The sequence below is a fragment of the Hemiscyllium ocellatum genome, chromosome 20 (assembly GCF_020745735.1).
Source record: "Hemiscyllium ocellatum isolate sHemOce1 chromosome 20, sHemOce1.pat.X.cur, whole genome shotgun sequence".
Classification (NCBI taxonomy): domain Eukaryota; kingdom Metazoa; phylum Chordata; class Chondrichthyes; order Orectolobiformes; family Hemiscylliidae; genus Hemiscyllium; species Hemiscyllium ocellatum.
In genome coordinates this window covers 20067471-20093781 of record NC_083420.1, presented here as the reverse complement: position 1 = coordinate 20093781, position 26311 = coordinate 20067471, and the positions used below count along the sequence as shown (strand labels likewise).

Below are 26311 nucleotides of genomic sequence, written 5' to 3'. Positions count from 1 at the left end.
CAGAGTCCCTGACTTGTGACTGACCCAAAAGGGGAATGTTAATTAAGGGAGGCATCAAACACAGTGAGTCTTCATTGGAAACAGGCAGCGATGAAGCTTATGTGTTAGAGAGAACACACAAATCTCTAATTTATCAAAGTGACACTTCCCTGCATTTGGCTGTGACTGTAGTTCACTCTTTGGACTTAACCATTGCAAAACGAGGCAGAAGTGGGTACTGCAGATGCTGGAAATCAGAGTCTAGATTAGAGTGGTGCTGGAAAAGCACAGCAGGTCAGGCAGCATCCGAGGAGCAGGAAAATCGTCATTTTGGGCAAAAGCCCTTCATCAGGAATGAATCATTTCTGATGAAGGGCTTTTGCCTGAAATGTCGGTTTTCCTGCTCCTCGGATGCTGCCTGACCTGCTGTGCTTTTCCAGCACCACTCTAATCTAGACCCCCATTGGAAAACCAGTCAATCCTGATGATCTGCCTGAGAGGGAGACATGAGTATCCAAAAGTTGGAAAGTGATCTACATTAATCAGAAGTATGTGCAATTTACGAAGTAGCTGTAGTTTAATTTTATCACATATGATTTCCACTGTATATCTAATGAAAGAAAGAGTCCATTATTAGTTCATTTGTAAAAAGTGCTGGAAGATAGTCCAAATCATGTCTGAAGGACATTGCAACACTTTAACAATTTCTGGAAAATTTCTCTTTCCTGCCAGTTGCAGGTTCCAGTACAAATGTCCTTGAAGAAATCTGCCATCCTTACCTGGTCTGGTCTACCTGTGACTCCAGAGCCACAGCAATAGGGTTGACTCTTTACTGCCCTCTGAGGCAACTAGGGATGAGTAATAAATGTGGCTTGGTGTGAGACACCCATAACCCGTGAATGAATTGAAAATAATATTATTTGACTGATAGATTTGACTTGAAATGTTACTTTTCTGTATAATTTGAACACTACTGTCTATTGTTCCACAGCATGTCACAGGAATAATGTTACACATGGAAAAGGCAGGAAAGCATTCAGAAATTCAAAGAATGAGAACTGTTAGCTATATGTAATTATCTTGCTTTCATCTGTCTGCAGTCACACCCCTGACAAGCTGCTTCTTTGTCTCAGGATGAGATATCTGAGAACAGCCCGGGATGACTCAACCTTTAATGGAGTTGCAGGGTTTGTTTTGGCAATTTCTTCTGATGGCACAGGAACTCAGTGTGTACACTTGTCTAGCTAAACCCAACCCACTAGCAGCAACCCAATTAACACTGCATGGCCTGGGTTTAGTCACACTGTCAGCCTTCACTATAACTCTGTGGTATGTGATCCTTTCACCGAATGGCTGAAGATCAATTTCCCTTAACTAAAACTAGCCTTTCTTCTAACTTTGGAAGCTAAGAGAGAAAGCTACAGCTTTTAAATTTCAGGTTATTAGTTATTGTGTTTTTCTATTTATTATTCATTTGTGGGATAAAGACATCACTGGCTGGGCCACCATTTATTGCCCATCACTAGTTGCCCTTGAGAAGGTGGTGGTGGGCTGCCTTCTCGAACCGCTACAGTCCACACGCTTAAGGTTGACCCAGAATGCTATTGGGGAGGGAATTCCAGGATTTTGACCCAGTGACAGTGAAGGAACGGAGATATATTTCCCAGTCAGGATGGTGAGTGGCTTGGAGGGGTGTTTGCAGATAGTGGTGTTCCAAGTATCCGTTTTAATATTCACTTGCAGTTCATGAATTTGGCCAGCATTTAATTTCCCAACTCTATCTGTCCTTGAAATGGTGGTTGTGAGCTGCTTTCTTGAGCCACAGATAAAACTCACACCAACACCAGTTTATAGTACAACAGGTTTACTTGGAAGCACTAGCTTTTGTAGCACTTCTCCTTCATCAGAAAGCTAGTGTTTCCAAATAAACCTGTTGGACTATAACCTGGTGTTGTGTGATTTTTAAATTTGTACACCCCAGTCCAACACCATGTCCTCCATAACATGGCTTTTTGAGCGACTGCTGTCCACAGGCTGTAGGTTGACCCACAATGCCCTTAGGGAGAGAATTCTTAGACAGGAAAATCTGCTGATGTTGTGTTTCTGAATGGAAGTGGTCATGAGTTTGGAAGGTGCTTTCTGAAGATCTTTGCTGAGTTTGGCAGTGCATCTTTTAGACAGTACACACTGCTGCTACTGAGTGTGAAGGGAGTGGATGCTTGTGGATATGATGCCAATCAAGTGGGCTTCTTTGCCGTGGATGGTGTCAACCTTTTTGAGTTTTATTGGAGCTGTACCCATCCAGGCAAGTGGGGAGTATTCCATCACACTCCTGACTTGTGCCTTGTAGATGGTGGACAGGCTTTGGTGAGTTGCTCACTGCAATATCCCTAGCCTCTGGCCTGCTCTTGTAGCTACTGTCTTGATGTAGCGAGTTCTGATGAATTTCTGGTCAATGGTAACTTCCAGGATGTTGAGAGTGGGTTGTGGGGGGGGGGGGGGTGGTGCACGGTGGGGGGCGGGGGGGGGGTGGTGGTGGGCGTGGAGGGGGAGAGAGATTCTCTGATGTTAAGCCCATTGAATGTCAAGGGGTGCTGTTTAAATTGTCTCTTATTTGAGATGGTCTTATGCTTAGCATTTGTCTGACATGAATATCACTTGTCAGTCGAAGCCTGGATATTGTCCATATCATTTTAACAGGAACTGTTTTAGTATCTAAGGAGTCGCAAATGCTGTTGAATATTGTGTAATCATCAGTGAACATCCCCACGTCTGTCCTAATGATGGAGGGAAGATCATTGATGAAGTTGTTAAAGATGGTTCAATCTAGGACAGTACCTGAGGAATTCCTGAAGTGATATCCTGAAGCTGAGATGACTGATCTCCAACAGCCACAACCATCTTCCTGTGTTCCAGGATGACTCCAACCAGTGAAGAGTTTGTCTCCAATATCAATCTATTCCAGTTTTGCTCAGACTCCTTGATGCTGCACTTGGTTGAATGCAGCCTTGATGCAGCACTGTCACCTCCCCTCTGGAATTCAGCTCTTTTGTCCATGTTTGAAATGAAGCTGTAATGAGGTGAAAAGCCGAATGATCCTGGAGGAACCCAAGTAGGTTGTTGCTGAGCAGTTGCTGCTTGATAGCACTGTCGATGACCCTTTCCATCACTTTACAGATGATCAAGAGTAAACTGATGGGGCGGTAATTGGCCTTGGATTGTCCTGCTTTTTGTGAGGACATACATGTGCAATTTTCCACATTGTTGGATAGGAGCCAATGTTGTGACTGCATGGGAAGAGCTTGGTTCAGGGAGCAGCACATTTCAGAACACAAGTCCTCAGTACTATTGGCAGAATGGTGTCAGTTCCAAAGTCTTTGCAGTATCCAGTGCATCCAAACATTACTTGATATCACGAGGATTGAATCCAACTGGCTGAAGACTAGTATTTGTAATGCTGGGACACACTGGAGGAGGCTGAGACGGGATTATCTACTTAGTATTCTGGCTGAAGATTGTCCATTTCTGCTTTATCTATTGAGTGTTTCCAATGTTGTCTCTTTTTGCTGCCAATGTAATTGTATAATCAAAAGCATTGTGCCTTTTTTCCTATGTTCTTTAGCCAAGTAGATAATTATACTTTTCTTTCTTTCCATTTTATCTACTTATGTCTTTGTCACCAATATCTAACCCAGGCTGACATGCCCAGTGCAGGACTGAGGGAACACATCGTCAGATGAAATGTCAAATTGAGGCTCTGCCTGTCCATTCAAGTGAACGTAAATGATTCCCTGTCACAATTTCAAAGAGCACAGGGGCATTCTCCCTGGTACCTGGCTGCTGTTTGTCTCAACCAATATCACAAAATCAGATTATCTGGTCATCAAATGGCTCTGTTCAGACTGCATTTGTAATACTATGAGCAGTTTTTGGTCTCACATCGAAGGAAGGATGTGCTGGCATTGGAGACAGTCCAGAGGAAGTTTACAAGAATGCTCCTGGAGATGAAGGGCTTGTCACATGAGGCACGGTTGAGGACTCTGGGTCTGTGGAAGTTAGAAGGATAAGGAGGGATCTCAATGAAACTGGAGAGAATGATTATGGAGAAAATATTTCCACTTGTAGGAGAGACTAGGATAAGGGAAGATGACGGCCTAGTGGCATTATTGCTGGGCTGTTAATCCAGAGACCCAGGTAAGGTTCTGGGGATGTGGGTTCAAATCCTTTCACAGCAGATGGTGGAATTTGAATTAAATTCTTAAAAAATGAGGAATTAACAAACTAATGATGACTATGAATCCGTTATCAATATCTGGTTCATTAACATCCTTTAAAGAAACTGTTGTCCTCACCTGGTTTGGTCAACACATGCCTCCAGACCAAAACAAGGTGGTTGACTCTTACCTGCCCTCTGGGCAACTACGAAGAGTAATAAATGCTGCCCTAGTCAGTGATACCCTTATGCCATGAACAATTTTTTCAAAAACTGTGTCCTGAGGGTAGAGCCTCTGAGTGAAGGGACAACCCTTTAGAACTGAGATGAGGAGGCATTTCTTCAACCAGAGGGTGGTGGATCTGTGAAATTCATTGCTGCTGAAAGCTGTGAAGGCCAAGTCATTGAGTGTAATTAAGACAGAGGTAGATAGGTTCTTGATTAGTAGGGGGGTGAAAGGTTACAGTGAGAATGCAGGGCAATGGAGGTGAGAAAGAAATTAATCATGATCAAGTGGCAGAGCAGACCATTGATGGGCCGAATAGTCTAATTCTGCTCCTGTATCTTATGGTCTTTTAGGACAATTAGCTTAATGCCTATTATTGGGAAAATGTTACAGTCTATTATAAGGGATGTAATAGCAGAGCATTTAGAAATACGTAATATGATTAAGCAGGTAATCATGGCTCCAATATCTTGAAGTCTTATTATTTGCAATAATTGATTGCTGTATTTCCTACGTTGTGATTTGAAGTATTTTGTGGGCTGGAAAGCACTTTACTGCAGCCTGAGGTTGTCAAAGGAGATATACATCAGCAAGGAGATGAAGACTTAACTGATATCAAGCTAAGGTTCCACCTAGATCTTCCAGTTCCTGACCTCATTGTAGCCTTTGTCCAAAGAAGGACAGAAGAGTTACACCCCAGAGCTGAGCTGATTACCCTTGACACCAAGGCAGCAAATGACTAAATGTAGCATTAGGGAGCAAAACTGAAATATTTGAAGATTACAGGGAAAACTCTCCACTGTTCAGAGTCATAACTGTTGTGGTTGTTGAAGATCAGTCCTCTCAGTCCTGGAACATCTCTGCAGGAGTTCATTGGGGTAGTTCAACTGCTTTGTCAATAATCTTTCCTCCATCATAATCTAAAAATTGATTTTTTTTGCCGATTGGAGAGTTTTGGTTCCATTTGCAACTCTCAGGAACTGAAGCAGTCCATGTGTAATTATACTAAATCCTGGGCAAGTTTCAGGCTTGAGTTGGAAACTGGTAAGTAACATTGCCCTACATTTGATGTGGTATTAATGACCTTCCACAACAATTTTGGGTGAGGTTGTGGACGAGATCCAAAATGTCTATTTGGCAGCAGTATTCACTCAGGAGAAGGATATGGAAGATAGTGAGATTTATGTGGAGCATGCTGGGGCATTTTGAGACATTGGAAGAAGTGATCTTGGATCTCATGGAGAACATTAAGGTGGATAAGTCCCCAGGTACTGATGGTATTTACCCCACGTCATTGAAAGAGGCAAGAGAAGACATTGCTGGGATCAAGAACTTTGTATCTTTGCTAGCCACTGGAGAGGTCCCAGAGGACTGGCAAGTAGCTAATGTTGTTCCTCTGTTCAAGAAGGGAAATAGGGATAATCCAGGAAAATATAGACTGGTGAGTCTCACATCAGTGGTTGGGAAGCTATTGGAGAGAATTGTTGGGGATAAGACATTTGGAAAAATAAGGGCTAATTAGGGATGATTAAGATGCATGGGATCAACAGTGACTTGGTCGTTTGGATTCAGAATTGGCTTGCCCATAGAAAGCAGAGGATATTGATGGAAGGGTGTTTTTCAGACTGAGGTCCATGACTAGTGGGGTTCTGCAGGGTTACGTACTGGGACCTCTGCTATTTGTGATTTATTTAAGTGACTTGGATGAAAATGTAGATGTGTGGGTAGTAAGTTTGCAGATGGTACAAAACTCAGTCATGCTGTAGATAGTGTAGAAGGTTGTCAAAGGATACAGCAGGATATGGAGCAGTTGCAGACATCGGCAGAAAAATGGCAGCTGAAGTTTTATCTGATTATGCATCAGGCGCTTCACTTTAGGAGATTAAATGTTAAGAAAAAGTACACAGTTAATGTGTACATTAATGTATCGTGGGATCTTGGGTCCATAGCTCCCTGAAAGTGGCCACACAAGTAGATAGGGTAGTAAAGAAGGTGTATAGCATGTTTGCCTCTATTGATTAGATTCCCTACAGTGTGGAAACAGGCCCTTCGGCCCAATAATTCCACACTGACCCACCGAAGCGAAACCCACCACACTTACACCTGATTATACTCTTAACACTATGGACAATTTAGCATGGCCAATTCACCTGACCTGCACACCTTTGGACTATGGGAGGAAACCAGAGCACCCAGAGGAAACCCACGCAGACACAGGGAGAATGTGCAAACTCCACACAGACAGTTGCCTGAGGCAGGATTTGAACCCTGGTCCCTGGCACTATGAGGCAGCAGTGCTAATCACTGCGCCACCGGACCACCCACAGTATTGGTGGGGGATTTAAGTACAAGACTCAAGATTTCATGTTGCAACTTTGTAAGACTTTGGTTAGGCCACACTTAGAGTACTGCTTTCAATTCCATTTGCCACATTACAAGAAGAATGTGGAGGTTTTGCAGAGGGTGCAGAAGAGGTTTACTGGGATACTGCCTGCATTACAGGGTATGAGCTACAAGGAGAGGCTAGAAAAACTCAGGTTGTTTTCTCTTGAGCAGCAGAGGCTGAAAGGAGACTTGATAGAAGTCTACAAAGTTATGAGATGCATAGCTAAGGCTGATGGTCAGAATCTTTTTCCCAGGGTTGAAATATCTGATCCTAGGGACATGTATTTAAGGTGAGATGGGACAATTTCAAATAAGAAATGCAGGGCAAGGTTTTTACACAGCAAGTGGTAGGAGTCTGGAATGTACTGTCAGGGGTGTGGTGGAGGCAGAGACGAAAAGGGGATTTAAGGGGCTTTTAGATAAGCACATGAATATGCAAGGAATGGAGGGATATGGACCATGGGCAGGCAGAAGGGATTAGTTTAATTTGGCATCATGTTTGGCACAACATCCTGGGCTGAAGACCCTGTTCCTGTGCTGTATTGTTCTATGTTCTTAGTGTCTAAACATTTCCCTTTAATATTCACTGGCATTATTATCTGCCAGCACCAGAGTCCTGGCAGTCACCAGTGAACAAACACTTAACTGAATGAGTCACATAAATACTGTAGTTCCAAGACCATTTCATGGCCTGAGAAAATTGCAATGAGTAACTCACTTCCTGTCTCTCTAAAGCCTGCCCACTATCTACAAAGCTAAAGCCAGGACTGTGAACAAATACTTGGCTATGTAAATGCAGCTCAAACAATATTCAAGAAGCTCAATACCATCCACAACAACTCAGCTTGATTGATCAATACCACATCCTTCACTGGTGCATAACAGTTGCAGTGTGTGTACCATCTATAACATCCATTGGAGAAACTCACTTCTTTGACAGCATCTTCCAACTCGCAACCCTTCTCATATAGCAAAATAAAGGCAGCCAGAAAATGGGAACATCATCAATGTCAGTCCAAGCTTCATATACATTGTTGGTCCATTACTGCTACTGGGTCAAAATCCTGAAAAAGTCTCCCTCATTAGCATTGTGGGTGTATGCATGTCACAGGGATTGCAGCAGTTCTAGAAGGTAGTTGAAGGGAATTAGGAATGGGTAATAATGCTGGGTTTGCTGCACCACATGAATAAATATGAAACATGCAAGTAGTTTCTTTCTATGACTAGAGAGCATAGGTTTAGGGTGAGAGAGGAAAGACATAAAAGAGACCTAAGGGGCAACTTTTTCACACAGAGGGTGGTACGAGTATGGAATGAGCTGCTAGACCAAGTGGTGGAGGCTGGTACAGGGTTTGGAGGGATATGGGCCAGATGCTGGCAGGTGGGACTAGATTGGGTTGGGATATCTGGTTGGCATGGACGCGTTGGACCGAAGGGCCTTTTTCCGTGCTGTACATCTCTATGACTCTATTGTGTCATCAGTCCTTTCCTAAAACTGATGATTTCATTGGTGGCATGTGACTCCACAGGAGACAGTGTTTCACACAAGTCCTGCACGATGTAGAGCAGTGGCAGATACACAAATATGATTTTGCTCTGTTATCAGTAATGCTACCTTTCAGATGAATTGTTGAATTAAGTGTCCAGGTGCTTTCTATGTACGATCCCAATTTTCTGATCAAAGAAGAGCAAGCAGGTATCCTTCCTTTTCATTTTGGTGTGGGACATGCTATTTGACTGTGGAGGATATCGTTGTTGAGTTCAATTTTTCCATTGGTTAATGTCCACACACAGAGTCATTCATTGAAAGTGATCAGCAGCAAGAACTTTAGATGTTTCTCACTGAGTAGCTTTCTCGCCATGGAATCAGTAGATTGAGGTATCAAGTCTCATTCCAGAGGCCTGAGTGCAAACATTCCAGGCTCAGACTCCATGGCAGTACTCAGGGAATGCTGCACTGTCAGAGGTGCTAACTGGGGCACTGTGTTTTGTGTTATGTCTCACAGTTAGTACACTGAATGAGACATTCTTATGATATCATCACTGTAACACAGCAATAAGACCTGAGGGTATATAGATCACATATTCCATTTTACATTGGACCACATGACATTCTAATGGAAGCGTGGTGTTCTGAGTAAAGCAATAGCTTGTAGTTAGTCCAGACACTTAGATCTCTGCTAGGTATAAAATATAGAAGTCAAAAAGTGTGGCCCTGGATAAACACAGCACGTAAGGCAGCATCCCAGGAGCAGGAGAATCGACGTTTTGGTCATAAACCCCTTCATCTGTTTCCATCCCTCTCTCTCTTTCCCACCCTGTCTCTCTCTCTCTCTCCACCCCTCCAACCCCGTTACTATTCCTCTCTCTCTCTGTCTCCTTGTTACTAACCCTCCCAGTTTCCCATCATTCCATCTCTCTATCCCTGTTCCTATCTGAAGGTCTAATACTCGAAGCATCCTGTTCCTCTGTACTTTTCCAGCGCCACGCGTTTGGACTCTGCCTCTCCAGCATCTGCAGTCCTCACTTTATCCATAAAACATATAATAGCGAGCTGTAATAAATGTTGGATCCTTCAACACCGTCATAGTTTCTAATGTTAGGAGAGATAAGCATTTGTTGGAGGCAAAATCACATCTCTGCCCACACCCAGGTGGATGAAGATTCCATGGTCCCATTCCGAGTGTGTCCTGACCAATATTTATCCTTAAGAAGTCACAAGTATGTTTGTATGAGCTTTCTATGTGCAGACCGCCTGTCATTACAACTGCTTTTTTTAAAATAATACTGGACGCGCTGGCGTTTAAGGCCCCCTCCTTTGGATACACTTCTCAGAGCGTGCACTGATGCATCCGGCTTGTGTGGAATAAATATTCAAACCGCACGGGCAAAATAACCTCTCGCACATTGACTCGAATTCAATTGCTTGACCATTCTATTTTTAGGCTTGAGAATCTCAGGACCGCCGGCCACAAAACAAAATCCCTTACGAAATGTTGTAGTTTTTTTTTCACACACAAGGGAAACACTCGAACCTCAGCCAATGACCTCAAGGTTCAAAAATAAACCATTTTGAAACAGCAACCACTGAACTAGTTTCTGCTGGTTGCTAGGCAACCCAATACATCGTCAACAACATTCAAGCTGTGCTCGCTGACATGATGCAGTTGACAGTGATTTAAGATTTGGGGTCTCTTTGCCTGTTGCCTCTTATTGGTAACATTTTGTTGGGCTGTTTGTGGGGGTGGGGTTGCTGTCACTCAGCAGTCAGCGTTTCCACAATTTTCAATTGAACTTTGTTCTGCATGAGAAAGATAAATATATTTGCAGATCATTGTGTGGTGTAAATCAGCTCCCCAAAATATTATGGCAACCTTTCTCACTTCACCTGAAGAATTATGCTTTATTTTAAAGAAAATGTACTGCACAAAAATGGAACACCAAACATTAGTCCAAAAGGGATGAACATTGTTAAATTCTCTATTTAGCTCGCCATTTAACTTGCCCACCCCAAAACAACCACATCACGTTTTATATAATTTTATAACCTTTTTAACTGTCAGTGAAGATAGTAACAACTTTTTAGTCTAATCTTTTCTGTCGACAGTTTTGTGAATAGGTTTTAAAATATTATATGCTTCCGCCTTTCACTTTTTTTATTAGATTCCTTATCGTGTCGAAACAGACCCTTCGGCCCAACAAGTCCACACCGACCCACTCCCCTACATTCACCTCTGACTAATGAACCTAACACTACGGGCAATTTAGCATGGCCAATTCACCCAACCTGATGGTGGGAGGAAACCGGAGCAAATCCACTCAGACACGGGGCGAATGTGCACACTCCACACAGGCAATAGTGCCAGCCTCCGTGACGCTGTATTTAATCCCCAAGATTTTGGTGACAGCAGTATTTATTGATGATATTGGTCCGCTGTAGTGTATGTGGCAATTCATGTAAGATTGCGAATTTCAGCCCAATAATAAGGATACAAGAATATATGTGATCGGGGGGTGATGGGGATATCTACATAACGTTGCTATTATATTGTCGTTCTTATTAATGAAGCTGGCGATGGGCTGATTGATTGGGAGGGATTTGCTGCAATGCATATCAGCTAAACTCAGATCATTTATTGGGGCGCTGATTAAAGTTCGCTCCCTTGCAGGCCCACGCGATGGCCGAGCGAATTTATCGCTGGACTATTTATCCACAGAGCCAGGTTCAAATCCTGCATGGGCATGTTGGAAAGTTCACCTACTCTAACCTCCAGGTTTATCACACCCTGCCTTTTACGCGTGGTGTCGCGGGGCGCTTCAGTTCATTTTAATAGGATTGCTCCAGATTCTGATGTTTACACATGTTGCTCTAAACGTCTAAAGAATCTGTCACCCACTGGTGTTCGCAGATTTTTTCGCAGGGCAGTTGCAGAAACTTCATTGTCCCCGATCCTTAAGGTTTGCAGAGGCTGCGGATGGTGCAATTTCTAGTGTTTACAATTGATACCGAGAGGAAGCTGCAGAAACCACTTTCTTTCCTTTGGGTGGTTTGCGGATGTTTTCACAGCTGGCCGCGTGACCTCCCTGCGTCAATTTCCGTATACGGCCTGCGTCCCAGATTATTCCAACACTTTCCTCTTGGTTTTCTTGTTTATATGGTTCGTCATCGCCAAAAATCAATGTTCACAAGGAAGATATTTTCTGATCAACCTGTTCAGAGACCTCTGGAACAGGTGGAACATGAACTCATCGTATCCGTCTCAGAGATAGGACACTGCCATTGCACAACACAATAACCTGCTCCCAGTTATTCTACAGCTGCTGGATTCTCGGTGATGAACAGCTGTAGGGTTCCCGGGCAGCGATGATCGACAGCTGCAGGGTTCCCGGGCCGCAATGATTGACAGCTGCAGGGTTCCCGGGCAGCGAAGATTGACAGCTGCAGGGTCCCCCGGCCGCAATGATTGACAGCTTCAGGGTCCCCGGGCCGCAATGATTGACAGCTACAGGGTGCCCAGGTCGCAATGAATGACAGCTGCAGTGTCACCGGATTGCGGTGATTGACAGCTGCAGGGTCCCCGAACCGCAATGATTAACAGTTTCAAGGTCCCCGGGCCGCGATGATTGACAGCTGAAGTGTCACCGGGCCGCAATGATTGACAGCTGCAGGGTCCCCGGGCCGCGATGATTGACAGCTGCAGGGTCCCCGGGCCGCAATGATTGACAGCTGCTGTGTCACCGGGCTGCGGTGATTGACAGCTGCAGGGTCCCCGGGCCGCGATGATTGACAGCTGCAGGGTCCCCGGGCCGCAATGATTGACAGCTGCTGTGTCACCGGGCTGCGGTGATTGACACCTGCAGGGTCCCCGGGCCGCGATGATTGACAGCTGAAGTGTCACCGGACCGCAATGATCGATAGCTGCAGGGTCATCGGGCTGCGATGATTGACAGCTGCAGGGTCCCCGGGCCGCGGTGATTGACAGCTGTAGGGTCCCCAGCCTTTTCGCGATGATTGACAGCCGCAGGGCCCGCCCTCGGCACGTGCAGTCCGCGCGACCACGTGAACAGCGTGAGGGCTCGAGCGGGAAGTTTTCAAACGGAGTGGCCGAGGCGGCGGGACAGAGGCGCTGGAGGAGGGAAGGACAGTTGTTACCTCTCTTCGGGTAGGTCGGTGGGGGCAGGCGCTGTGAGCGGCTTCACACCAATCCTCCTCCTTCCCCCCCATCGCCCCGGATCAGGTCTCAGGGGACTAACCGACACGATGCGGTTAGACTGTCAACAAATGGCGGGTTCTCAGTGATTGTGAAGGCGGAGGAGGAGGGCGGGGTAGTGTCAGTGACTCCGGCCTTGGGGCCTCTCTGCTTGGCCGCCCTTGTTCCCCTCACTCCGAGTTCCCGAGGGTGGGAAGCAGAACTGTGTCCACCCGCCGGAGTTCCCAACCTCCCCCAGCCCCAGCCCCAGCCCCAAACTCTGGGTGTTGGCATTCAGCTCCTGTTAACCGTCGTTATTACAGTGTGTTTAATTTCTCATTTTCTCCACCCCTCTCAGAATTTAGGCCGTTTCCTTGTTTTAATACGTTATTTTCCATCACGAATTTGCTTCCAAGTGTTCATTTTGAGCTGTTCACTTTTTAACTCTTTCTTTTGCAACCCAGATCAGTGGAAAATTGCAGGCAGGCAATTGTCAAGTATTGAGTAGTCAACTGCACCAGTGGCCCTAGTGAGGATGAAAAGTAGTATTTTTCAGTTACATTTCTACAGAATGTCCTTCATAATCTCTGGACTTCCTAAGAACTTCGCTACTAGGAAAATGCCTTTGAAATTAATGTATTGTTGTAGTTTAAAATTTGGCTTTAAAGAGTTCTTCATAAATAATTTTCCCAGCCCAATCTTGTAATTCAGTTGAAAATTGCCTCCTGCATTATTTTTTTTATGATCTTGCTATACTTAGTATTTAGCATACAGACTAGACTGTGACAGTGCAAAGTTTTCTGTCATTGTAATTTCTATGATACCTGTATTTGCTAAAATGATTAGTGAGTAGCTGTTCTTTATTTTGGAAAATGAATCTGAATGGAAATGTGAAATGTTTCTGAACTGGGCTGCAAAGATCAGTATAACATTGGTGTTGTTTGATCAAACTTAGAATTTTGAAGGAATACCTTGGCAAATTATTTTTGAACATTTATTTAAGATCCATTTTGAAAGTGCAATGTACAGGAGATGACCATGATTATGAAAGCTAAGCATGAAATGCTGGGGAAATGAAATAAACACAATAAGTGCTGGACAAATCTCAGCAGATATGGCAGCATCTGGAGAGAAATGGGGTTAACATATCAAGGTCGATATTACTTTTCTTTGGAGCTCATCTTTGGGAGCCAGCACTGATAAATTAGAAAATGGAAGATTTTGAAAACAGAGCGATATAGAAATGTTTTACATTTGTGATTATCATTTGGAATAACTTGGGTAAAGCCACTTAAACTGAGAAAAGTGTACCTAGTGCTCTCTAACGTAGTCCTCCAATCTAAATGTGTGTTCTCTCTGGAAACTGGTAGCATTTAGGATTGCAAATGTATGCTTTGTTTTTGCTTTAAATGAAATTAAATGATTATGCAATACACAAGTCAAACAAATGCTTTGATGTGAAGTGAAGTGAAGTGGGTATCATAATATCATTATGTATATATCTATATAATAAGGGTTATATCCCTATACTTGAGAACATGTGACAATACACCACATTTCTAATTCTAATGGTTTAGAATGCTTTAACCATGATTCCAGGCCAGAGTTTTATTCCAGCCTGGTTTGCAAGCCCAGCTTGCTCTGCCAGCTGTTCATACATGTCAAGAAATAATTTTGGAGGTGCCATCATGACGTTCTATGACCCTTAGCTGGAAACCTCTCTTTTAATAAAGATACTGAGTGGACAGTGGTATATTTTCTGCTGGCATGTTTGGATTAGCAAATATTGCAGCACAGGTGTGTAAAGAAAATTGGATTCTAGTTCAAAGAGACTCCAGAAGCAATAACCAAAACCTTGGACAAAAAGGTTGGTTTTGAGCTCAAAAGAGGAGTCAAAGATTTAAGGAGGTCATTTCAAAGCATGGGATTTGTTTGGACACTCGTCTCCACTTAGCTACAGCTGAAATCCTTATCCCCTCTCTTCTAGACTTGATTATTCTAATGCTCCCTTACCTGGTCTCTTTCTTGCACCTTTAAGAAAAATTTAAGTTTGAAGCTGACACCAAAATTAGAGGTGTAGTGGACAGTGAAGAAGGTTACCTCAGTACAGTTGGACCTTGATCAGATGGGCCAACGGCCTGAGGAGTGGCAGATGGAATTTAATTTAGATAAATGTGAGGTGTTGCATTTTGGAAAAACAAATCAGAGCAGGACTTCTACATTTAATGGGTTCATAGTTCTCAAGTAGAGTCACACGTGGATAGGATAGTGAAGAAGGCCTTTGGTATGCTTTCCTTTATTGGTCAGAGTATTGAGTACAGAAGTTGGGAGGTCATGTTGCGGCTGTATAGGACATTGGTGATGCCGCTGTTGGAATACTGCGTGCAGTTCTGGTCGTCTTCCTATCGGAAGAATGTTGTGAAATTTGAAAGGGTTCAGAAAAGATTTTCAAGGATGTTGCAGGGTTGGAGGATTTGAGCTATAGGGAGAGGTTGAATAGGCTGGGGCTGTTTTCCCTGAAGCATCTGAGGCTGAGGGGTGACCTTATAGAGGTTTACAAAATCATAAGGGGCATCGATAGGGTGAACAGACAAGTCTTTTCCCTGGGGTGGGGGAGTCCAGAACTAGAGGGCATAGGTATGGACAAGAGGGGAAAGATATAAAAGGGACCTAAGGGGTAATTTTTTATGCAGAGGGTGGTACGAGTATGGAATGAACTGCCAGAGGAAGTGGTGAAGGCTGGTACAATTGCAACATTTAAAAGACATCTGAATGGATATATGAATAGGAGGGGTATAGAGGGATATAGGCCAAGTGCTGGCAAATGGGACTAGATTATGTTAGGATGTCTGGTCAGCATAGGCAAGTTGGACTGCAGGGTCTGTTTCCGTGCTGTACATCTGACTCTTGCCCCTATTATAACTTGTCATAAATCCCACCATCCACTGGTCCCAATCCATTGACTCCCAATCCTGACAGTTGTCAATCTTAAAGTTTTCATTCTTGTTTTCAGATTTCTCATCCCTTGTCATCTATGTAACCTCTTACAGCCCTGAAACCCTTCAAGATCTCTTGCACACTTTTAGTACTGGTCTTTTGTACGCTTCTGATTGCAACCCAGTCCTTGATAACCTTCTTGTCTGATGTCTAGTCTTCAACTATGCAATCCTCTTATGTTTTTCCCAAGTTAAAAATCGTGCAACACCAGGCTACAGTCCAACAGGTTTATTGAGAAGTGCTAGCTTTTGGAGCGCTCCTTGAGCAACCTGATGAAGGTGCAGCACTACGAAAGCTAGTACTTCCAAATAAACCTGTTGGACTAAACCTGGTGTTGTGATTTTTAACTTTGTCCACTCTATTCCAACACCGGCACCTCATCTTGTATTTTCTAATGGTCTTGAAGATGTAATGTAAATTGATTTAGTTACCAAGTTTTTAAGTGATCTTTTCTGATGAATTCTTGTGGTGCTTGATATCAAATTTCATTTACGCTTGTAAAGTGCTGCAGAATGTCTTAAGTGTAATAGGGCATCCTAAATATCTGGAAAGTGAAGTGGTTAAAGCTGGGAGTGGTGCTTTTCCTGTACATCTCAGAATTGGTCACTTTTGGGTGTGACTGTACTGAATCATGCCTTTGCTGTTGTGACAGCTTTAGGAGTGAGTTCTGCACCCCCACCCTCCATGCCCTGTAAGTCTCAAATTTTGAGGGCAGGCTGGGTTATTCATTTGCACAAACCTTTTTGAGAAAAAAAACCTCTTGAACTGTTCTGATCCTTCTGATTTTAGTTTGACGGGTGTTTAAGATGGGTTCTTGATGTGTCAACTTGAAACTGTCCAGATGTGTATTTAGTATTTTAGTTTTGATGATTTCTGAACTGATGTATTCTAGTAACAGTTTGAAAAATAAATTGTTTCTTGACTTGTCTATTCGGTGGAAACAGACAATCTTTGAGCAAACATAGTTTAGCTGGAGAGTCAGATGATAACTGGAAATTGCAGATATGTATTGAAGCTGTTGACGTGTAACAGAACCAATTAGCTTATTTCAACTGGCCTCTGAATATCAGCAACTCTTGTGCTAAATGTCGTTTTAATTATTTTATTCATGCTTTAAAAATTTTTCAAATATTATTTCTGGGATCAACTGGAAAAAAAGCGATATTCTTCATATCCAAAGCACTTTTTCGTGGGTGTAGCCATTCTCACAACTTTACAATGTGGGAGCTAGCTACTCTTATGATTCATCCTGGTGCAACTGGGGAGAAAAATATTTCAAGTGTTCCAAGGTTGTGGGAGGCATACTGTCCCTCCTAGGATATAATCGTTAAATTGGGAGCAGTACAACGTTTAGTAGCTGAAGGACTTATGAGATGCACTCGCTCCTCTATCAATTTGAGAACTACACTCTTCTAAATGCAGATTGTGAATGTTTTTAGTAGTTGAATTGTTGAGGATTTCTATGATTTTAAGTTATGAAACATTTTTTGTTGGTTGGTGAAGTTGCTACCTTTTTCTTCCCTTACATGTAGAAGCCACAGTTAGGGATATGAGACTCTCGTTTAGTTGAATTAATTTTTTAGCTGCTTGACTATTTTACTTGCAAATTTCACAAATCAAGAAATTTTTTTGTTTGCTAGGTCCTGAATGTTGATGCTATTTTTGGTCTGTGTTGTGCTTAGCAGTTGTCAACATTTTTGGAACATGCAGTATTCCTTTGCTAAATTGGAGTTCAGGATTTTTCCAGTTTTTGAACTTACCTTTTGTTCTTTCTAGTTTCGCAGAAGGGAACAGAAGTTGGAACATGTGGCTGGAATGTTTTCCATGTATTTGGCAAAAAGGAGGACTGATTCAAATAACATTAACTGTTACTGCTAGTGAATGAGAGTATTTGTTAACTAGATGTTTGTTTGAAAGCAAGAGACAATATATGAGCTGTCTTAGTGACAGCTGTTACAACTGGAAGTTTTTGGTTGTCTGGCAGGTCGTGTGTACTTTTGGCTGCTGCACACTAGGTCTAGTTTTACAATACTAGAATGAAAGCTAGTATGCTGCCAAACAGTGAATCTGGACTGTAATAAGAATTTCATTTTAGTGTGTGCACACTGTTTGGAATAAAATAAAAAATATCTACTAACTTTGTCAATCATAAATTTATGACATATGCAGTTGTTGACATTTTATTTCCAGTTTCCTGAAGGTTGCGCAGTACTAGCAAATTCAGTTGAAACAAAGTTCGTATTGGCAGAAAACTTCTAAAACTATTTTGTAGGATGTGGCATAATGATTTGGCTATTGGCGTTTGTACATTGTCTAAGTGGCAAACTTGAGGTTGGGTGGAAAATGCAATGGAAATTATATTGATAATCTGGCTGAAAGAATTACATCTTGAAATTTGTAAATGTTTACTTTGATGACAGATAAAATGGTAAAATTGCGAAAATCCAATTTGTCTCCTAATGACACAGGTGTACTGAGAACAATGCCAAAGCAGTTCTGTAAGAAGTCACAGGACTTGAAATGTGATGTTGACCTCTCTCCAGGGATGTTGCCAGACCTGACCAGCTTTAGCAATTTTTATTTTTTTTCTGTTCTGTAAGTGTCTGCCTGGGAAAGTAGGGGTGATAACGTCCATATTCTATGAACAAATCAAAAATTTGGAAATCAATCGTCTGAAGATGAATACAAAGCAACGAACCATTGCCCCCTCAAACTGGATTTGTTACTGACCTCGTGCATTGATGAAACTTCAACTCTGACCGTCACAGCCAGACATACTACCTTGCCAATTGTTTTCATTTTTTAAAAAAAAGCATTCACAGGATGATGGCATTGCTGGCCAACTCAGAATTTATTGCCCATCCCAGAGAGCAGTTCAGAGTCAACCAAATTGCTGTGGGTCTGGAATCACGTGGTCCAGACCAGGGAAGAATGGCAGGTTTGTTCCCTCCAAGACAATAGTGAACCAGACAGGCTTTCCCATCAATGGGCAACAGTTCATGAGGGCAGGGGGCCTGGAAGGACCCTGCTTATTTACCGTATTTCTAGTGTTCAGAACAAAAAAACTGGGGAGGTTCTGACAGCAGCAAAGAAAATTAAGCTCTGTGAACCTGTTATCAGGAAAACCAGTTGTAATGCTTTGAACCACTTGATCATTTTGTTACTGCTGAGTACATAGTAACCTCAATCAAAATCATGGGTTTTTCTGCAGCTCTCGAAGTCACTTAATTTTGCATAAATATCCACTTTCAATCCTAAGTGCCTCTGTTGCCATTAGAAGCGGGTGCGCCAAAGTGAAAATATATGGTGCTTCATTTTTTTTTGAGCATTGTGACATGGAATTGGCAGATATCCTGATGTTGCGCTCTGTTAGTTTGTGATGCCAGTACCTGGTGAATCACTGTGACCAACTATTGACTTGCCTAGAGAGTGTATCAAAGTTGTCATCTTGGCATTGGTTCTACGTGATGATAGCAACAGCTCTACATGCAGTTGAGGTTCCAAACAGCATGCTTTTTTCCCCAAAACAACAGCAGAACTTGCTGATTCCCTACTGACTGGGTCGTCCTTTGAGCATTTTCTTGAAGTGTTGGCTCTGTTATGGGCAGTATACAGCAGAACTGACCACTATGTGGTCATTTTCAACTGCTTGACGATTCTTTTTTAAAAGATGCTTTATTCATACATTATTGGAACTTTACAAGACAGTTTACAGAAAGGACAACAAAACTGTCACTTGAATATTTGCACTCTTTCATTTCTCGATTGAAATACAAAAATTGGACCATACGTTTACTATGAAGAACAATTGGTTAGAACTGATGCATATTACGAAGGGTTCTGTTAGCAAACTGAATCATGGTATGTCATGGCAGAAGTTCTGAAAGGTCCCACTCATTGTCAATGTTGGTTGGTGCCAGAGTCTGGAGACACCAGATCCATCGCAGCTGAGTATGCCTTGATTTTTCACTCAACCAGTAATGAGCTCCTTTCCATGAGAGATGGCTAGACAACAGGGGGCCTTAGTTGGCTTTATTTTAATATGGGCATTAAGGCTGATTGTAGTGCTTGTACTACAGATTGAGTGAAATCAGCTAAGTTTGGTCATTGAGCTGTGACTGATTTGGCTTGGTTTGGCTCAGCTTGCTTTTGGATCAATTGACCCAAGCTCCTAAAAGATGGGGGAGCCTTGTCATTCTTCGGTGTGAGTCACTCAAGACAGCAAAGCATAAAGCAATAAAGGAAAGTAGCATTGATGTACAATTGAAAGATTTATAGAATATATTTCATTGAAAGCCTTTTTTTGTAATCTGTAGAGATGAATTGAATGATCTTGAATCTTTTCTTAAAACCTGATCTTTAACTTTGGAGTCAATGATTTAACATACTAATAAGCAGTCTTTAATGTTTTTACTGCGCATACTTAGAAAATGGAATCTCTTCATTTTGAGGCAAGTCTTTATTACTTTTGCTTTTAAATCTGAAAGTTAGGTAGTTGGAGTGTTGTTTTGTTTGTATCTACATTACTACTGCAGTTTAGTGTTATAAAAATCTGACCTGTGGCTGTGTCAGTTCTTTGTGGGGAAAACAAGGGAAAAGCTATAAACCAAATAAATTTAACCTGTGAGTTAGAATCTAAGTTGAACATCACTGGAAATCCAGAAAATGTTTGATTTTATGCAGGGATCTGCTCAGTTCATGCTTTCCTCGTGGTAGAAATTTGGTATCTTTATCCTACTAACGTTTTCCACTGTCTTTAAACTTCTAAAACTATGCTTTTGATCATGCTATTTCAGTTCTTCTAACTCTGTGGCTTATTGTCCTCTGATTTTTATTCCTGCCTCCACTCCATAAAGCATTTTTGGGATATTTCCAATGTTGAAGATACCAAATTAATGTTGTTTTGATTTGGTATTTGCAACTTTTGTACATAGACAAATCCTAAGGGTTATTGATAGCCTGTCACTTTTTATTGAACAGTATATATTTTGAAGTTGTACATGTTGTGTGACAATGAATATAATGGTACATTTGTTGTATGTCCGTGACAATGCCTCAACCATTTCAAAGTTTAAGGAAAAACAAACTTCATCTTACAAGGCAAAGGAGGAAAGTAGGCCAATCAGTCCATTAAGCCTGTTATGCCATTCAATGAAATTATGGCTCGGGAGGTAATCCTCAACTTCACCTTTCTTCCTTTTCTGTATTGATTTAAAAATCTGACTTCCATGACCCTGAATATTCTTAAAAACCCCAGCCTTGACATGTCCCTGCACCAAAGTCATCCACTCTTAGAAGAAACTTCACATCATGTTTGAAATAGGTGACGCTTTACTCTGAAAATATGCCCTCTGGTCCTACACTCTCCCACAAGGAAGCAACCTCTCCTCTAGCTGGTCACTCCTCCAAGATATGCATCAATGAGGTCTCTTTTCATTGTTCTACATTTCAATAAGTACAGGTCTAATGTACTCAACTTCTCAAGACAATCCCTTCATACTCTGAATCAGTTTTGAGTTATTTGTGGTCTGTCTAATGTCTACAGGGGATTTAGTAAGACGTCTCTATTTTAATATTCTGTTTCACTTGCTGTCTGATTGGAACTTATGTTTCTTTAAGTACATAGTAAAAGTCTGTTTACAATATACAAAGTTAAAAATCACACAACACCAGGTTATAGCCCTACAGGTGTATTTGTAAGCGCTAGCTTTCGGAGTGCCACTCCTCCTTCAGGTGGTTGTGGAGTAGGACCATAAGAGACAAATCACAGCAACAAGTTAGTGTCATGCAAGTAAAATGAACAAATCTCCATTGTTAAGTCTTTTGTCTTTTAGAATGGGTTACAGGTTTCAGTTCATTAATATGTAAGTCCCAGAATCCCTGAATTTATCTTGCGAGTGTGACTTAACAGGAGTTCTGGGGTTTATATATTAATGAACCGAAACCTTTAACCCATTCTTAAAAATGAAAGAGTCAACAATCTAGGTTTGTTCAATATATCATTTTGCTTGCATGACAGTGTAATGTTTTGCTATAATTTGTGTCTTATGGTCCTACTACTCCACAACCACCCAAAGAAGGAGCGACGCTCTGAAAGCTAATGCTTTCAAATAAACCTGTTGGACTATAACCAGGTGTTGTGATTTTTCAGCTTTCTCCAACCCAGTTGAACATTGGCTCCTCCACATCATGGCTACAATATACCAACTTGTGGGGTGTCTTGTAGCTACCAGATCCTAACTGCCCCAAAATGTCATGACAGGTTGGAGCGAGTTGATTAAGACAAACATGCAAATTCAGCTATTCAACATGAACTTACAAAGTGATATTAATGTAGAAAGTCATTGACTAACTTCAGTTAAAATTAAATTACCCCTTGTCTAGCTCTACAATTCTAGAGCTTTTGAGCTCAGCGCAAATGCATAATTCATAAATGTAGTTGATATGTTTGGCAGAGAGGTATTAATTCTCTCAGCTTTGACTAGTATACAACAGTGTAAATGGTTAACATTCTCAATGCAGCATGCACGAGACTCCTGCTCCTGCTTTTCCTTCTCTCCCTTTCTTTCCTTTTGGTTGAGATCAGTTTACTGCAATAGGTTGGAATCTGGAAGCGTGAGCTGCCTTCATGGTTGGCTGAATTGAAGCTGCAGTGGCCAATAGTTTCAAAGGTTATTCTTGACTGGCAGCATTACTTGTTAGTAGGTGGACCGGATTCGTAATCCTTCATGCTTTGTGGAAACGGGAGGCCATTTTGGAATACTGTTGTTGACTGAGAAATACCTCGGCAAGTTGTAGAACTTTGCCTGCCATCAGCCAGCATTAATTGTTTTCAGTGTGTTAAATGAAAGGCACCAGTGTGTCTAAAGATGTAAAGCAGAACAGGGAATGTAGACTGCCTTGATGGATTTACGTTAGGGCGATTATACTGACTAATTTCACGAAAGCTGCATGGGCAAGTCATTTTGAAAACTGACTTATCGTTTACGTTGTGTTTAGATAATTTTATATCCAGAAGTCAATAAATTACTAATACGACTTGTAATTTGCTTGTGCTGTAGGCCTAAACTGTTTGAGCATAGCGTTTATCGTAAACAAACAAATTTACTTGGTATACTTTTCTGTTAATGTTTAGCTTCAGTATAGTATTTGTTACACATGGTTTGGTTTTTCACTGCCTGTGGTTGTACTGTGTTCAGCCTGTTAACCTGCTTTTATTAAACATAACGATTGACTTCACTAGATGAATTGAATGAAAATGGAGTTAAAACATATGATTAATTTTGTGTATCTGGCTATAGAAACATTGAAATATTGTTCAACCTGTGTAAAACAGGAACTGGAATCTTCAGACAATTCATGGAGCTTGAGAATGTGGTGAACGATGCCTTGGATTACAGCAGTAAAGACCATTTTAAACTTGTGTAGTTCCCCGTTTAATCAGGGTAATTGGATGAATTTTTAAGATGTTTTTGGACTACATGTTAATATCACTTAAGGATAATGCATTTTTTTTACTGACTTCAACACATTGTTTCTGAAATGAGGTACAATAATGGCTTGTTTATCTCTGTTACAAATCGAAGTTTGTTTTTGCCATTTGCTTAGCACTAAACATGAGAAGCATTCGAATGAGCTAACACGTTAATTGTTGCAGTCTGTAAATAAGTACCAACAGTTTCAGCTTTCCTGTTCAGTGATTGTAAATAGTGTTGGGATTTGATCATGTGCTGAGATGTTGGTGATAGTGATGGCAGAGAATAGATTTTAGATTGCCATTGAGATGAATTTTGAGGTACTGGAAGAGTATTGGTATTATTCATTTTAAACATGTCGAAAACATTGACTACTGAGGTGCTGATGGTAATTTTATTGGTAGGATGAATGTTGTAAATAACTTTTTAAGATAAAAGTCTTTAAAGGCAATGCAGCTGAACTCTGAAAATTGCCAAACAAACATAATTCTTTTGAAGTTTGCATTGCATAGATCAGGTCGTTAAGAAGGCATTTAACAAGCTTACCTTCATCGTTCAAACCTTTGAGAATAGGAGTTTGGCTGTTGTGGTTGTGGAGGATGTTGGTGAGGCCTCTCTGGAGTACCCAGTTTTGGCCTCACTGCTACAGGAAGGATATTATCCAGCTGGAGAGGGTTCAGAATAGATTTATCAGAATGTTGCCAAAAATGGAGGCTGAGTTATAAGGAGAGGTTTTAGGCTGGGGTGTTTTTCGCTGGAGTGTAGGAGGTTGAGGGTTGAGTTTAGAAGTTTATAAAATCATGAGGGCTATAGATAAGGTGAATGGCATGTGACCTTTCCCCAAGATAGGGGCTTTCAAGACAATGTGACATTTTAAGGTGAGATGAGAAAAAGACGAGGGGTAACTTCTTTTTAACACAGGTGGGTGGGTTAGTGTTGAGTGAACTTCCAATGGAACTGTTGGACATGTACAGTTACAATGTTTCAAAGACATTTGGATAAGCTTATGAATTAGAAATGTGTGGAGGGATATGGGTCAAGTGCAGGCAGGTGGGATTAATTTAGTTTGGAATTATGGTTGGCATGGACTAGTTGGACAGAGCGGTCTGTTTCTATGCTGTATGACATTGTGCACAGCATGGTTATACAATTATTGTACAATGAAAATGTATGAATTTTTGGATTTAATCGATTGCAACTGGGTGTCCATTTTGATCATCTACTGAGCTGTTAAAAGCACAGGTGGCATATTTCGTCCTGGCGGTCACTCTCTCTGAGAAGGAGGTGAGATACCTTGAAAAGATTCCATACTACAGAGGAGATGATGCTGAGTGTCTGAAAACATGTAAAGTTGGATAAATCCCCAGGACCTGATCAGGTGAACCCTAGAACTTTGTGGTAAACTCGGGCAGGGATTGGGCTCCTTGCTGATGTGTTTGTATCATTGATAGCTACAGGTTAGGTGCCCGAAGACTGGAGGTTGGCTGACATAGTGCCATGATTTAAGATGGTTAGGAAAAGTCAGGGAACTACACACCAGTGAACTTGACATCAGTGGTGGGCAAGTTGATCAAGGGAATTCTGAGGAACAGGATTTACATGTATTTGGAGAAGCAAGGACTGATGACAGTCATAGCATCATCGAGGTGTACAGAATGGAAATAGACACTTCAGTCCAACTCTTCCATGCCAACCAGGTATCCTAAATAAATCTAGTCCCATTTGCCAGTGTTGGGGCCATAGCCATCCAAACCCTTCCTATTCATATACCATCCTGGTGCCTTTTAAATGTTGTAATTGTACCAGCCTTCTCCACTTCCTCTGGCAGCTCATTCCATGTTCACAGTATTCTCTGTGTGAAAAAGTTACTCCTTAGGTTCCTTTTAAATCTTCCCCCTCTCAACTTAAACCTATGCCCCTGACTTTTGGACTTGCCCACCCCAGGGAAAAAGATCTTGTCTATTTACCCTTTCCATGCCCCTCATGAAGCTCACCCCTCAGCCTCAGATGCTCCAACTATGCTGTACCTCTATATTACTCAATCCCTCCAACCCTGGCAATATCCTAGTAAATCTTTTCTGATCTCTTTCCAAGTTTAACAAATCCTTCCTATAGCAGCAAGACTAGAATTGTGCACAGTATTCCAAACGGATAGTCAGCATGGTTTTGTGTGGGGAAATAGTGTCTCACTAACTTGAATTTTTTTCAAAGATGTGAAGAAGAGGATTGAAAGCAGAATGGTGGGTGCTATCTACATGGACTTCAGTAAGGCATTTCACAAGGTTCAGTGTGGTAGATTGGTTAAAGGTTAATTACATGGAATGCAGGGTCAGCCAGCCACTTGGATACAAAATTGCTTTCAGAGTAGACAGTGTGTGGAAGTGGAATGTTGCTTGTCGGTCTGGAGACTGTGACCAATGGTGTGCCATGAGGATAGGTGCTGGGTCCACTGCTTTGTCATTTATATAAATGATTTGGATGTGAATGTAGGAGGTCTAATTGCTGTAGTGGACAGCAAAGAAAGTTAGCTCAGTAAAACAGTGGGGTGAGGAACAGCAACTGGAGTTTAATCTAGACGAATTTGAGGTGCTACGTTTTGGTAGGGCAAATCAGGATAGGATTTAATGGTAATATCATGGAGTGTGTTAGCATGCAAAGAGACCTTGGAGTGCAACTTCTTTGTTCCTTGGAAGTGGAGTCACAGACAAGGTAATGAAGAAGGTGCTTGGTATGCTTACCTTTATTGGTCAGTGCATTGAGTATAGGAGTTGGGAGATCCTGTGTAGGACATTGGTTAGGCCAGTTTTGGAATACTGCATGCAGTTCTGGTCTCCCTGCTATAGGAAGGATAATGTGAAACTTGATAAGATTGATGAGGATGTTACCAGGATTGGAGGGATTGAGCTATAGGAAGAGGCTGAATAGGCTGGAGAATTGGAGAGCAAGGGGTCACCTTAGAGGTTTATAAACTTATGAGGCGCATGGATAGAGTAAAGAGACGACAAGGTCTTTTTCCCCCAGGTATGGGGGAGTTCAAAACTAGAGGGTATAGGTTTAAGGTGAGAGGAGAAAGATTTAAGAGGGGCTTATGGGGTGACTTTTTCACAAAGGATGGTATGTCTATGGAATGAGCTGCCAGAGGAAGTGGTGGAGGCTTGTACAATTGCAACATTTAAAAGGCATCTGGATGGATACATGAATAGGAACGCTTTGGCCAGCTATGGGCCAAGTGCTAGCAAATGGGGCTAGATTAATTGAGGTTATTTGGGTAGCTTGAATGAGTTGAACCAAAGATTCTGTTTCCATGTTGTACATCTGTCTATCTCTGGTCCCTGTGAAAAATGAC

At 41.9% G+C, this 26311-nt stretch overlaps 1 protein-coding gene across 2 annotated transcripts in view; it reads left to right on the top strand.

The window, feature by feature from the left end:
- Positions 1-22233: 22233 nt before the first annotated feature.
- LOC132825370 (SUN domain-containing protein 1-like) overlaps positions 22234-26311 on the top strand; it is a 65361-nt gene continuing 61283 nt past the window's right edge. For both annotated transcript variants that reach the window (XM_060840558.1, XM_060840557.1), the window contains exon 1: positions 22234-22445. In XM_060840558.1, coding sequence (XP_060696541.1) covers positions 22442-22445 — 4 coding nt within the window. In that variant the 5' untranslated portion in view covers positions 22234-22441. The remainder of the gene's footprint in view (positions 22446-26311) is intronic.